This window comes from Melospiza georgiana, chromosome 4 (genome assembly GCF_028018845.1).
Source record: "Melospiza georgiana isolate bMelGeo1 chromosome 4, bMelGeo1.pri, whole genome shotgun sequence".
Classification (NCBI taxonomy): Eukaryota; Metazoa; Chordata; class Aves; order Passeriformes; family Passerellidae; genus Melospiza; species Melospiza georgiana.
The window spans coordinates 32,808,587-32,822,907 of record NC_080433.1 but is presented as its reverse complement, the minus strand read 5'-3'; the positions used below and the strand labels follow the sequence as shown (position 1 = coordinate 32,822,907).

General features: G+C 47.0%; 1 protein-coding gene across 1 annotated transcript; it reads left to right on the top strand.

Annotated features, from left to right (window-relative positions):
• The first annotated feature begins 5,222 nt into the window (after positions 1–5,222).
• On the top strand, positions 5,223–14,061 carry CENPM (centromere protein M). Its single transcript, XM_058022796.1, has 6 exons — positions 5,223–5,302; positions 5,469–5,548; positions 8,121–8,219; positions 9,252–9,331; positions 10,345–10,436; positions 11,193–14,061. The coding sequence occupies exons 1-6, from the start codon at positions 5,246–5,248 to the stop codon at positions 11,316–11,318; spliced, it is 534 nt and encodes a 177-aa protein (XP_057878779.1). The 5' UTR covers positions 5,223–5,245; the 3' UTR covers positions 11,319–14,061.
• Positions 14,062–14,321: the final 260 nt, after the last annotated feature.

Here is a 14,321-nt window from a genome sequence, read left to right as displayed (position 1 = left end):
CCACGCAAACACTGGGAGGATGTGACAAGGAATGGTGATCACGTCATTCTGCAGCCACCACCACAGCAGTGGGCAAGGTAACAATGTGGCAGCCTCTCTTGCTTCAAGCAGGAATCTCCCCAGATGAGTCTGACCCTTGGACACAGCAAGAAAAAACCACGGGGCTTTGTGCTGCTGGAGCTGGGACACGCTTGAAGACCCCGTGCCTCTGATGCAGCTGCTTGCTGCCTGACTGGGCTCTCAGGTGCTGTCACAGCCTTTGGTTTCCAACAAGAGCTAAAGCTGCAAGACAGCTCCAGGCATTGATGTGCCAGTGCAGCTCAATCTGCATGGAAACACTTCAGCTGCAGTTCAGCTTCCACCTCAGAGGAGGCTGCTCTGTGCCACTCGGGCCTTCCAGGCATAAGCTTGTGCATATCATTCTGCCTGCTGCCTTGGGGCCTTCCAGCCCCCTTCACCTGGCTAGCAGGAAGCCTCTGAGTGTCTGTGCACACACTGAGCCCCTCAAAGCCATTCATCCCAGGACACCTGCCTATCACCAAGCCTCTGACTCCCTCCATGTCTCTGGGCAACCACAAATTCACCTGTGGGATAAAGGTAACATGGGGTCAGGTTTGATGTGAGAGGGCCACCCTGCCAGAGCAGAAATCATGAAACCCTTCTCAAAACCAAGACAAAAACCTTGGCTAGAAAAAAAGGAGATGGTCAGGCAACCTCAGGCACGTGCTTCCTGCTTGTAGCACATCCATAAATCACAGCACAAACAATGTACTGAGCTCAACTTAATCCCAGGCCGGGTTAAGTGTTATTGCAGTCTTTCTTAACAAGTTTTTCCACTGTTCTTTAGTGTCTTTTATCCCTTTATCAGCATCTTCTGAGATGACCAGACCCAGGTCGATGCCAGTCTTTAAAGCAACACCCACCTCCCAGTATTGCTCTCCCAATGTAGGTAGAAGCATGGGAGAAGATGGAGTTTATCAATCTTGCCCTCCCCAAGGTCTGCAGTAGAGGACAAAACTTCAGCAAGGGTCACAGAAATGCTTCCCTGCTCAGCTGCAGGAGGTGAGGGAGCTGCTGCAGGATGCAGAAGGCACACAGGATGCATGGCAGGGCATCAGTTGGGGATACTCTGGTGGGAAAGCAGACTAACCCAACTTCTGGGTGCTCCTGCAACTTCAAAAAAACCCCCAACCCATTAGAGAAGCTTTGCTGAGCTGATCAAAAATGAAGGAAATGTGTATAGTGAGTTAAATTAAAGAGCAGAACAAAAAAAGCTGACTTACTTTGGGTCTAAATATAGCTGTGAAGAGCCTTTGCCAAAGGAAGCAGAAGTTGCCAGCAACATATGTGAAAATGTCATTAATTTCTCTAATAATCTGCACTTGCTGCAAATGATATAATTTTTGTCTATTAGTGAGAGAACAAGTGCAATCAAATACACACGAGCTCTATTTTGCAGGCTTCCCAGGAGGGACAGTGAGAAGTCAGCCTGGAGCCAGTAATGCATGAGAGGGTGACATCTCATGGAGCTCCTCCTGAATGGGCTGTCAGGAGCTGGGAGCTGTCACTGAGACAGCTGGGACCATGCTGGGGTCAGTGCTCCTCTCTAGACCGTCTCCAAAGCCTGTCTCCTTTGCTCCTCTGGCTGCTCAGAGAGAGCCAAGGGAGAAATCAGAGAGAAAATATCTCAAGATGCAGCCACTGCATGAATCATACAGCAAATTGGCCATGGATGCGTGAGGACAAGGTGTGCTTTTTAACATTTTTTGTACTGGCTGGTGCAGTCCTGCTGCAGGAGCAGCTGTCCCCTTCCAAGGGAGCACTCATGATGGCCAGGCCAAGTCTTGCTGATGTCAATTGTGTTTTTTGGGCAGCGTCAGAACATCTTCATGTTGACTGCAATACACTTCTACCCATTTGTGGAATGGTTTGTGCTACCAGAGCAATGTACAATGGCCCACTGAGTAAAATCAGGAGCCCTCTCCTTCCGTATCACGCCCTGCTCTTGTCCCTTCTGCTTACACTCTGGGCCAGTGTACTGACACCCATCTGTGCTCTCCTGCACACTCAGAAGCAAAGATCAACTCATTACTCCCACTTTGCAACAGGAAATGGGGCAGCAAGAGGTGAAACAATCTGACACAATTACTCAGGGACATGCAAAATACACCCTGGTTTCCAACACCAACCATATCTCATCCCTCTCCCCTCTTCTCCTTGCCAACTTACAGATCTTAGGCAAGAGCTGCAGGCACAGTGCCTGACCAGTCTCCACTTCCTTACAATGTCCTCTACCACAAAAAACAATTTTCTAACTGTGGGTGAGTGGTAGCTTATCTGGATCTGCTGAATATCAACAGACACCAGCATGGTGAGAAGACGGAAGCCTGCAGCAGCAGGGCACAGCAAGCATGTCCCTGACAAGACCCTAAAGCCACCCAGGTCCTTCAGTGGGGCCAGAGAATAAGTAACGGGGCAGAAAGACAACAAACGCCTTTGAGGTGGGTGCCAGAGCTTTTACCATATTTCCACACCTTCAGCAGCCCAAAAGGAACATTGTTCTATTTGCTCCCTACATCCCCCCAGCCTGGGAGCTGGCTCTTGTTATTTATTTCATCTGCTTGCCTCCCGTCTTTAGGACATGTCTGCCCTGAATTCATCGTCCCTTCCCCCCACTAAACTCAAAAACAGCCAGAAATATCTTGTAATCTCTTCTGCTTCACCTGTAATTTGTCTCATGCTGGCAATGAGGGAAACCGTCTGCCTTTGTCAAGATCAAAAACGCCACAGTGGCCATGTGATGTCAGCTTTCTTTAACCCTGTCTTGCTCCCCTTTGCCTCCCCTCTCCAGACTGTTGCAGAGTGGCAGATGTGTTTTCATTCTCCTGCAGGCTTCTTTCTCCCCTGGCACATCTCCTGCCTTTTGGAGGTATCCTGGTTGAAAGGGCAGGGGGAGCCAGCACCAGCAGGCAGCAGAATGAGTTCGGGACCCCCTTCCACACCAAGGTGGAGCCAAACCCAGGGCTGAGGCAAAGATCAAGAGATGCAGCAAGGTGGACCCCAGGCCACTGAGGTACACTAGACTCTGAGGTTTTGCATAACTGCATGTCATCCTTCTGCTTTGACCTCAGAATGAGAAAAACTGAGTCTATCTCTGTTACTGCAGTGCTTCTCCCCAGGACCCCTCCTGCCTGTATCACAGACAGGGGAGCACTGGGCTGGGGAGAGGCTGACCAGACTGGGGGTGACAGGGAAGGCACCCAGGAAGGGGCAGGATGGAGGTCAAGCCTGCTGGAGCTGCTGCAAAACCTCACACAGAATAATTCATTGTGCAAAGCCAGTTGCTACTGCCACACAGTGTTAGGGAAATTCCCTTCCCTAGCTATGTTATCAAGCAGTCTTTACGGTATGGAAGTGTATTAACTATGTTAACATTTTTCCCTCATACTTGCTACTGGTGAAGCCGCAGCTCAAATCTTGTGTTGTTTTGGGGCCCTCACTACAAGAAAGACATTGGTGTGCTGGAGCATGTCCAGAGAAGGGCAGAGAAGGAGCTGATGAAGTGTCCAGAGCACAAGTGTTATGAGGAGCAGCTGAGGGAGCTGGGGTTGTTCAGCTTGGAAGAAACGAGGCTCAGGGGAAGCCTTATTGCCCTCTACAGCTCCCTGAAGGGAGGCTGTAGCCAGGTGGGGGTTGGTCTCTGTTCCCAGGTAACAAGCAGTAGGATAAGTTGCTCCAGGGGTGGTTTCCACTGGATTTTAGGAAACATTACTGCACTGTTGGTGGTCAGGAAGTGGAACAAGATGCCCCAGTGGGTGTTGGAGTTACCATCCCTGAAGTGTTTGAAAAGCTGTGGCAGGTGGGGACATGGCTGTTTTGAACATGACAGGGTTGGGTTAATGGTTGGACTTGATGATCTTAGAAGTCTTCTCAATCTAATGATTCTACGATTCCATGTATTAGTTCACATTATAAATTGGAATGTAAGGAGGCGGTGGAATTTTACGGAAGCCTTTGCTGTCTTTTTTTTTTTTTTTTTTGTCTTTTTTCAGTCTTGAGTAAACAAAGGGGCAACAGCTCATGGCAAGGGCCAGGGAGCAGCACAGCCCTGGAAATAAGGGCTCTGCTTCTCAGAAGCTAAAGGCTGTTCATGATCCCCCCCGCACCGCCAAGGCAAGGCCAATGTCCTCCCCTCAGCATCTATTACCGCGCCTGAGTGGGTCGCAGCTGGTGATAGAGAGACGGTGAATCTTGTTTCTTGAATCAGAAGGCTTGATTTATTAAGATATTATATATAATACATTATTACTATACTAATAGAATATAGAGAGAGGTTTGCAGAGCAGCTAGGCTAGCTAAGAATAGATAGAAAAGAATCTATAACAAAGTTGTGGCCAAGGACTCAGTCCCCTAGCTTGCACTGGTGATTGGCCCTTAATTATAAACATAGGAAATGAGCCAATCAAGGTGTCCCTGTTGCATTCCACAGCAGCTGATAATAATTGTTTACCTTGTCTTCTGGAGCCTCTGGCCTCCCGAAGACACAGAAATCCGAAAGAAAGGATTTCTGTGGAGAAATGTCTGCGACAAGCATCCCTCCAGTACTGCCTGTGGGTGCCTTAGTCCAGCTGATCCCTGGGATATCTGGATGCCACAGGAACAGTGCTGCTTCGCAGGGTTTTATGGTGGTCTGTCAGACCTTGTGGTGCTCAGAGGAGCCCCAGGCTGTACCCGTGCATCACTGCAGTCCACAACCTCCTCGTGAGGGAGAGTGCATGGGCAGGCGCTGGGCTCTATGGCAACCAATGCAAAGACCCAGGACAATGGCCTGAAGCAGTGTCAGGGGAGATTTAGGCTGGATATTAGAAAAAGTTTCTTCACCCCGACGGTGGTCGTCCACAGCAACAGGCTCCCAGGGAAGTGGTCACAGCATCCAGCCTGACAGAGTTCAAGAAGCGTTCGGACGACGCTGTCAGGCACATGCTGTGACCGCTGGGGCTCCTGGGGCCCGTGTTGTGACCCCTGTGCAGGGCCAGGGGGTGGACGCGACGGTCCCCGCCTGTCCCTCCCGAGCCGGGCCAGCCCGTGAGGCGATCGCCGCCAGCCCCGCAGCGCCCCCTGCCGCCCGCCGGGAACCGCGCCCGCCCCGCCCCGCAGGCCCCGCCGCCCACGTCGGCGCAAGGCGGAGCGCGGCCGCGACGTTTGAATTCCGGCGGGCGGGCAGGAGGCGCCGTCTCCCGCGACGATGGCGGTGCTGCGGCCCTTCGACAAACTCCCGCAGCTCAACTCCGGCGTCCTCCTGGTAGGTCCGGCGGTGGCCCCGCCGTCCCTTGCCCTTCCCTCTTCCCGGCGCGGCCCCGCTGTGGGCCCGCCCGCCCCGTGCCCCCGCCGTGTCGGGCCCGGCCCGGCCCCGCGCGGGGTTTGCCTGTCGGGGGCCGGTGTGCAGTGTGCTCTCGCTGTGCCCGCAGCTCGTGGGCTCGGACGAGGCGCTGCAGCGGCAGCTGGCGGAGGCGATCCTGCAGGAGAAGAAGGACTTCAACATCAGCGTGTGAGTGCTGGCGAGCGGGACGCGCCGGCTGCGGCTCCGGGCCCGTACGGGACCCGCTGGCACCTGGTCCAAGAAGCGCAAACCAGCGGCTGTGACGCGAATTCACGGAAAGCTTCCGCTTCAGATTCCCGATGCACCGAAATTGGTTAAAAGCGCGGGTTCCGTCCGCGTGGCAGGAGTCGGAGCGGTAGAGCGCGCGGTTCAGAGAGCGACTTCGCTCTTGCGAACGCTAGAGAGCACCAGTGCCCAGATGTGAGCGCATCTGCGGCGGGCAAACCCCTCTGTCCTCAGGGCGGGCACTTTGGGCATGCTTGGGAACGGAACGGGGGGCGGGGGGAAGCATTTCCCACGTTCATGTTCACGGTGCACATACCCTTGCCTTTTGCATGTTGCACAAATATTTCATTACTAAATTGGAAAGGTGTGAGAGCAGCACATTTTTTTCCCCTGCCTGAGAGACAGAAATTAAACATCCTGGGACAAAATGGGACAGGTACAATGCTTACAAGTACTTGCAGGAGAGCAAGTGTTTCTGAAAGATGTCCATTGCTTTGAATGCTCCTTGTAGCTGTTTTCTGGTTTGTATGCACACATGTGCGTTTCCTTCTCAAGCTTATTAAGATGCACTTGAAATTTCAGCTTTAGCCGCATGACATGTCCTGTCTTAAAAGCTTGATTAACTAACTTTTTACAATAAAATGTCCTTGACAGCTCTTTTACCAAGACCAAATGAGTTTAGTCAGCTCTTCAGAAGGTGTTTGTGTTATTTCTCTGCTGTAATCCATGGCTATGCAGTAAAAGCAATCCAGGCTAATGTTCTGCTGGCTAATTAGAGTGACTGTAGTGCTCTGATTGTGGCATCTTGGATCTCTGTGCTAACTAATAGTAAATGAATTACCCCATTTTCTTTGTGAAACCTGCAGCCTCTGCTGAGCTGTGGAGTGCCATAACTAGATGGCTGCTGGGTAACTGCCCAAAGGCACAGAATCGTGTGCTCGTGCTACAGAGCAAGGTACAGCCTGTGTAAATATTGCTAGGAAAGCAAAGCCAGTGGAGTTCTTTCCCCCACTGAGTTGCTTTGGGATTGTGCACATTACAAACAAATACAGTATCTAATCTGACAGCTCTACCTGTCAGGTACAGCTGTTGGGTGAAGAGTTACAGGGCTTGGGTTCTTTGTGTCTCTTATTGCTGGGTATGGGGGAAAAGGCTTCTGCAGTGCATATCTGGAGACTGCTGTCATCATCTAGTCATGTTGGTTTAAATATAACAGAATTCCAAACAATGCAGTGCTTTTTCTGGGTCACTTTTATCTTCTCCCCCAAGGAGATCTGATACTTTCATCGAAGAGTCTCCCTAAATTTTACCTTAAATTAATAAGCTGCTTTGTGTTTCAATTAATAAGCAGTGTGTCTTTCAAGCTCACTTTGCTCATCTCTTGTGTTAGTTTCAGAGTGTTTTTGTTAAATCATATCTCCCATAAATAGAAGAAACAAAACACCTTTATTTGGAGACTAGCAAACAAAACTACAAACTAGGTAGGATTAATAGAAAGGAATGTGTGCCATGGTCTGTGGCCACTGGAGAAAACTGTTAAGTCCTTGAGACTGAATTGCTAGAAGTAATATTCCCAAAGAAGACCAGAATCAATGTTTCTCTGTTGGCTTCCAGAGAGGAAATGGGTTGTGAGAGTGACTGAACTTATGGGTTGCTTGTTTGCCCAGTTTAAATAAAGGTGATCTTCCAAAAATGCAGTGCTGATAATGTTGTTCTCTGTGGAAGATCCAGTTATGTACTGCTGAAACCTTTTTTGGTAGAGTTTTTGGTTGGTTGGTATGCTTGTTTGTTTTTTGTTGTTGTTAGTTGTTTGTGGTTTTTTGGCTTTTTTAGTGGGCAGAGATGCAAAAATCCCCACCCTTGTTAGCTCTAATTAGCAGTTGTAGTACTGTGTAGAAGGATGCCTGAACTAACCTAGTAGTTTCTGACATAGCAAAAGGGTTAAAAGGGAGGGTAACGATATAATAGAAGCTCTTTTTGAGTTATAACTTCATCTATAAAGCTGCTCTAGTGACAAATTTGTGGTTTAAGGTTCTTCTGTACCTGGAAACGTTGCCTCTCCTGTGTGAGCATATGAGCAGTATCTCTGGAATGTGACAGAAAAACATTGATGCATTTGAAACAACTGAAACCTGGCAGGAAAATATTCCAATAAAGAATTGGGGTTTGCTTTGTTAGAAAGGATTCTTTGTAACAATTAAATGAAATGACTTGCCATAGAGATCTGCATGGAGAAAATGTTTCTGTGAGTCTTGTTATGCTCTAATAAGCGTCCCATTATAACCAGCCTTGTCTAGCAATTACCATTGTGCCTGTCAGCAACTGTGAGTGGGCCCAAGATATGAGAGTACCACTTAAACAATCACAGTGCCTCTTCAGTGCCCACGGATTCAGTAATTAGCAGGCTTCTTGCTAACTTGCTACAGGGTGAACTGCAGAGGTTGTGTGATTATGGGTGAGTGGGTACTGTCTTGCCAAGCTAGTTGGTTAAACTGGCAAATTTGTTATCTTGCAGTCACCTTGCTACATCCCTCCCCTTACCTTCAGAGAGGGATCATCTTCGACCCAGGATAGATCTGGTTGTGTTTATGATCGACATCAAGAGCAAGTACAGGTAAGAGAAGGGCAAAAAGATGAGAGGGGGGACTAATATTCTTTCTTGGTTTGATGGCTAAATCTGCATTTTTACTGTATTGGAGTTGCTGAATAGTGGGTTTCAAACCCAAGATTTGCTGTGGTGGAAGAACTCAGTAATGTATACAGTGGCTTTTTGGCCTCCAGCAGTGGATTAGAACTGAACTGCTGTGTCCAATAACATGCCTGTTGTGCACTAAGTTGCCATAGCAGAGAAGGCAGAATTTATTTCTGGATCTGGATGTGTGACAATACAAACTGAGCTTTGGAAAGATGCTGTTTGTAGAATTAGATGGAAGTGCTGGTGGTGCTGTGAAGTTCTATAACATGCAGAAGTCTGATGTGCACTGGGCAGTGCTGCCCAACAACCAGCTGTGTCTGTGTCCTCAGTTCACTGACACTCCTGGTCAAGTGGGATCAGCACTACGGATATCTCTAGGCAAAAGAGAAAGGTCTGCAGGGATTGATCCCTTTTCTATCATCTTGTTCTCAACTTTGTAGAAATGATACTTGTTTCCCCAGGCCACAAGTAAAGACTTGCTAAGGCACAGAAGTCAGCATTTTATTGCTTACTTAACTTGTGACTGATGATCCTGGGCTCTCATTTACCAAAAATGACAGGCCCAGCTGCATACTTAGAGCACAGATGGTGCTGCAGAAATGTGTGGGCAAGCGCTTCCTGAAAGAGCCGAAGTGGTGCTGAAGTTTCATTGGATATTAATGAATTCAGATGCTTAGTGTCTGTAAATCATGGAGGACACTGTTCAAACTAACTCTAACTGTTGAGTCTTGAGTAGAAAGGATATGTTATGGGTTATTAAACAGCTGTGGGTATTACAGAGGTCTCTGATGTCATGCTTTTAGCATAAAGCAGAACTTTGCGAGCTCACAAATCAGCAGATGTTAACATCATTGTTTTTCTAATTGTTCTTCTGAAAAATATTCCTGTTATCCTTATGCTGCACTGATTTAACCTCCCTGTCCAACTGGATTGCCTGTACTTTTCTGACAGCTTGAAGAATGTTGAAACTTCCCTGGCTTATGTGGATGCCAGCTTCTTCCTGGGGAAAGTGTGCTTTCTTGTCACTGGCGGTACGTATGGCACCTCTTCCTCCTCTTCAAGCAGCACAGCTCTCTTGGTTTGCTTAAAACGGGGCTCTGACTTAACTTGAAACAAACTAAAGGAATCCAGTGGCTTTGTTGCAACTTTGTTTAAATTATTTCTGAACTCCTCTGCCTTTTTTATTATTTTCCTAGGTACAACATGGTTCTCTCATGCTCACTTGCTCTCTCCTTTTTGTTTTTGTCAGTCAGATCTCTCTTCTCTGTTCCTAATCCCTGAATATGATTTGTGTTACTGGGTTTTTGTGTGTGTGTGTGTGTGTGTGGCACTCCAGAAGTCTGTTCTATCTGCTCTGGCAGATCTGTCTTAATGATAGTCCTAATGAGCAGTGAGAAGCATATGATACTGTGGTAATAAAGTGAATCTAAATGGATGAGCTACAAAACTATCAAGTATAGTCCCAATATAGTATCCCTGCTGTGTACTGAGGCCATGTTGTGCCTCTAATCTTTCTGTCTCTCAGTGCTTTCCTGTGTACCCTCCCTGCTTCAGCTCTGAGGAACTGGAGGGGCCAGACTGTACTGCTCAGTGTTGGAATATAGGTGCTGTGTCCCTGGAGTTTGGGGGTCAGGAGGCCTAATTCTGAAGTAGAGCAGTCTTAGCATTGTCTTGTATTATGGCTCTCTTGATGAAGTGAATTCCTTGGAGACCAGACCACTCTGATACCAAATGAGTCGGGAGGACTTTTTTGTGAGTGAGTGGAAGCTGATGGTGTGCTGATCCCTTATGCAGTGTTAATGTTACATGAAGAATGATGTGGTACTATTCCTGCTGTTAGTATTATGAAAGACTTCTGTGCTAATTCCATTTCAAATCTTGTACCATTCTGTTTGCACTGCTCACTGTTGCCTTACCTTCTATTATGCTCTCAAAATTAGCTCAATCCAATCCTCAGCTCTGGCTTGTTCTGTGGATGTGGAATTTCCTAAAACTTTTCTTTGCTGATTATGAGTCTTGTAATGTGGGAAAATGTTTTTTTTAGTTGGCAGGGTGGATGCTTGCAGCATTGAGACGAATGCTGTCTGTAAATTAGGAGAAACCTACTGCAGCCCTGTGCTATTCTGTGAGCTGGAGGTAAGGTGCTTATTTGACATCTCAAGGGATTTCTGAATTCCACTGCTCTGTGATTGTTAGAAACTGGATTGTTAGAAACATTATATTAGCAATAAATACATGTAACAATAAATACATGTGCTGCTGGCCTTCATAAGTGTCAGAGACCAGACTCTGTCTACAAGAACAGTAGAGGTTCAGGAGTCTGCCTGTCCTTGAAATGAGTCTTCTAGTAATTTGGTCCTTCCTGTGCAACTTCAAAACTTCACAAAGCCAAGCCTAAGCTAACAAAAGCCATCTCTGATATGCAAAGCATTGGTACACTTGTTCCTTGCTGCATTTTCTCTTCCTGGGAGCTCCTCAGCTGTTATTTGCCGTGTGACCCCCTTGCCCATGTAACGTTTTGTGTCAGCCAAACTTTGTGGCTTCTCTGACGATTTTGCCATCTGATATCCCACTCTTTCCAATTACCTGCATGGTCTAAAAAGCTGGAGGGAGAGTTGGCATTCAGCAGCAGCACAGTTCACTTTTCTGTGTACTTGTCCCTGCATGCTCACAGTTTCCCTACCAGCAGGTAGAATCTGTGCCTTTGGCAAGCCCTTCAGCATTCTACCTGGCAACACTGTACCTTCCTTAACGTTAGGGAAGTAAATGGGCCTGTTTGGGGTTTTCTGCAGCTAGCCACTTGATGCCTGCTCTGGTTCTTTCTTTTGTCAAAGCTTACCGTTGCTTTTCTTCTTTTGTATTGATTAAATAATATCTCCATTTTGTTTCCAGTTGGAAGGCGTTCGAGCTGCTACTGCTCAACGACTTGTGCGGATATTAAGGATCTGTGCTGGTCTCGTACCGGGAGTTTCTGCCTTGTCCTTTGTCTCGCTGATGAGGAAGTCTGATGATGATTAGCTTCTCATTGTGATACTTCACACACATTCATCAGGTTTTTTTTCACGTCAGGCATTCAAGCTGCTGCAGTTGGAATCACATTGGGAAGCTTTTTTTGAGTGACTTGTCATGACCACTCATCCAGAACTGTTCCTAGTTGCTCACCTCTCAATAAAAGTTTGATTCCTATTCCGTGCATAACAGATAGGGAGGGCAGTTTGAATTGGGGATTCCGATCCATTATTACATCTGAATCCCATTTCATGATCAAGTTTGAGTTTTTTCCACTTGGCCAGTGGCTACATGTTCTTCTGAGAGAATATTAGAAGAACAGGCTGCTGTCTCCGAAGTAGCAGAGAAGAGGCAGCAGGTTCCTTCTTTCAATTGAAATGCAGCACCTTAGTCCAATGTGAAATCTTGCTGCCAGGTTTTGTCTGTCCACCAAGAAAAGAATGGGGAAGGAAGGCTGGCCTGCAGCTTCTAGATAGACTGCACTTGCTAGTTAATGATCCAGCTGTGTGAGCATCTGCCCAGCAAAGGACTCACTATTTCCATGTCTGGTTCCTAATTGGGAAGGAAGGGACTAAAGATAAACAGCCTAGCACTTTAGCTTTCTTTTAGATCCTCAAAGAAAAAGACTCCACCTGTCAAGCCCAAAGAGAGCCCCAGTAGTGCAGCCTCTGGGGCTGACCAGAGGTGAAACCCAGCAGCCAGGGCCACAGCAGCACACAGAAAACAGGTTGTCTCAGCTGGTTTGGCATATGCTGTGTATAATTCCTTTACTACAGGTTCTGACCAGCTGTAAGTTGTGCCTTGTGCTTACTGCAAGTCACTGAGGTTTGAGAGTTCTAATTTAATAAAGCAAGTGATATGTAATAGTTGTATGCTCTTTATTAGCCATGTGGCATGGGCTCTAAACCCTGCAAATGCTTGCCCTGTCAGGCTGGTCGTTTCTGGTAACTCCAACTCCCATTTAGTTGTCTTGCTGCCCTCATGGTTTCAACCATGTGGTGGTGGCAAAAGCTTTTCAAATAGAGCCCTTTCTGTTCATTGAGTTGAGCCACCTGCCAGAATACAGTGCTTTTGGAAACGCTGGGATGTTTCTTACCCAGAAATGAAGTCTAGAGAGAATGTGTTAAGCTCCCCTCTGCTTTAATTTATTTAATCCCTAATAGTCTGCTTTAATGTTCCTAGGTGCAGAGCTCTAGCTGTGTGCACTGTTTCGGTTAGCTTGTTTCTGACATCTGTCTGTGAGCAGGAAAAGCAGAAAGCAGCACTGCAGGCTTAATCAGCTGTGAGTGTTGGCAGTCTTTGCAAAGACAGCTCAGCAAGGCACAAAGCCTGTATCCTTGCTCAGAGGACACACAAATCCCAGCTCCAGTTGTATTGTTGCTCATGGGGGAGGGCTAGGGTGTTTGTCAGCTGAAACAAAAGGAGCTAAACCATTCAGCTGTGTTATGATGCCCAAAAGGGCTGGACTCTGGCTAAAACCCAAAGGAGAAAGACATGTGCAAACTGTCGTAGCTGTGTAAGAAGGATTGGAAGCTTAATGGGCATGCCCTACTTTCAGCTAGCTTTGCCATCCTGAAGGTACTAACCAGGACTTGGCCACCAGAGAGGGGAAAATCATGCTGAGAAACAAGTTTCTGTGTTGGTTATGCTGTCTCAGCCCTGCTCTTGCTTTGAGTCCCTCAAAATAAAGGAGACCATGGCTTAGAATAGGCTGGTTTCGATTTGCTCTCGATGTGCAGGTGCAGTCTGTGGGAGGAAAGGAAGGGAAGTGGCATAAAATGAGCCACTCTTTTGTGTCCTCTGCAACTCCTATAAGGCAAGGAGACTTTTCCATATCCTAGGTTGCTCTCCAATTCAGTCTAATAACAGATGGACTCAGGTTAAATCCCTTTGGCCTCAAGAGTAATTTCACTGTGCTTTTTTTAACTAGTGAAAATGAAACCTTTTTTGGTCCACCCAGAATGCTTTGGAGTAATGCACATGTGCTACTGTCCACTCCTGCACCTTCAACAGGGTTTTTTTTCCATTGTTATGTTTCAGATGTGGTATTTCTTTCCTTCTACTACTTTCAAAGAAGAAAGATGCTGGTTTTGCTTCCTACAGGTGGCTGAATCTCAACTGGTACAAAATAAAATCTAGTTCCTTAAGAGCAGCATCTTGCTTCACCTTGGGGCAAATATTTTTCTTACTCTTAGGAGAAAGTATTTACTAGAACTGGCAGGGGAAGCGGAGCGTATCTAAGAATATGACACTGTGTCTCAAGTCCATCATGTTTTACAACCCAAAGTAGTTGGGACACATCTAAAGCTACATCTTCAACTAAGTAAATACCTCTAGTAGCTGTCAGCTATTAGTTTAGACAGGCCATAACACTGCCCTTACTACCAGAGGAGACAAGGCAACTGAGGATATCTTTCATCTGGATGGAGTAGCCAGGGCTAATGTTTGATAAAGGTCTTGTGAAAACTGGGATCAGAGGCGTGGAAGGCCTGAAGCTGAGTTAAGGCTAGTTACTCAAGTTCTGTTGTGTTCAAACCTCCTGAAAGAGCTTGCCAAGCTGACTGAAATCTAAACTAACAGAAACATTTTGAAGTTACTTGCTTTCTCTTCTCTCTTGCTTCAGTTCCCTATCCCTGTGGAGATTTTCAAAGAGGAATCCCCCTCTCTGTGGTGAAAGTGCCTGTAAGCTTTGTTGGTTTGACTGTTTCAGTTTGTGGATGTGTGTCTGTCAGTTAAGTCATCAAAATCAGAATAAAAGCAGTTTAATTGGTATAGAAGAGCTCATACCAGTTGCACTGGTGTAAGCTTTGGCTTCAGAGTGCTTTTTTGGGGGGGATGGAACTAAATGAGGTGGTAATATGGTCTCCTCTGCTATGGCAAGTTAAACCCACAGGACTTCATTTTCAATCCAGTCCCTTGAAGGAGATTTTGCATCCTCAGCCTGCTAGCTGAACAGCTCACAGAGGTGATCTGAGAGAGATTTTGGCACAAATCAGTTTGCTTGGCATTACC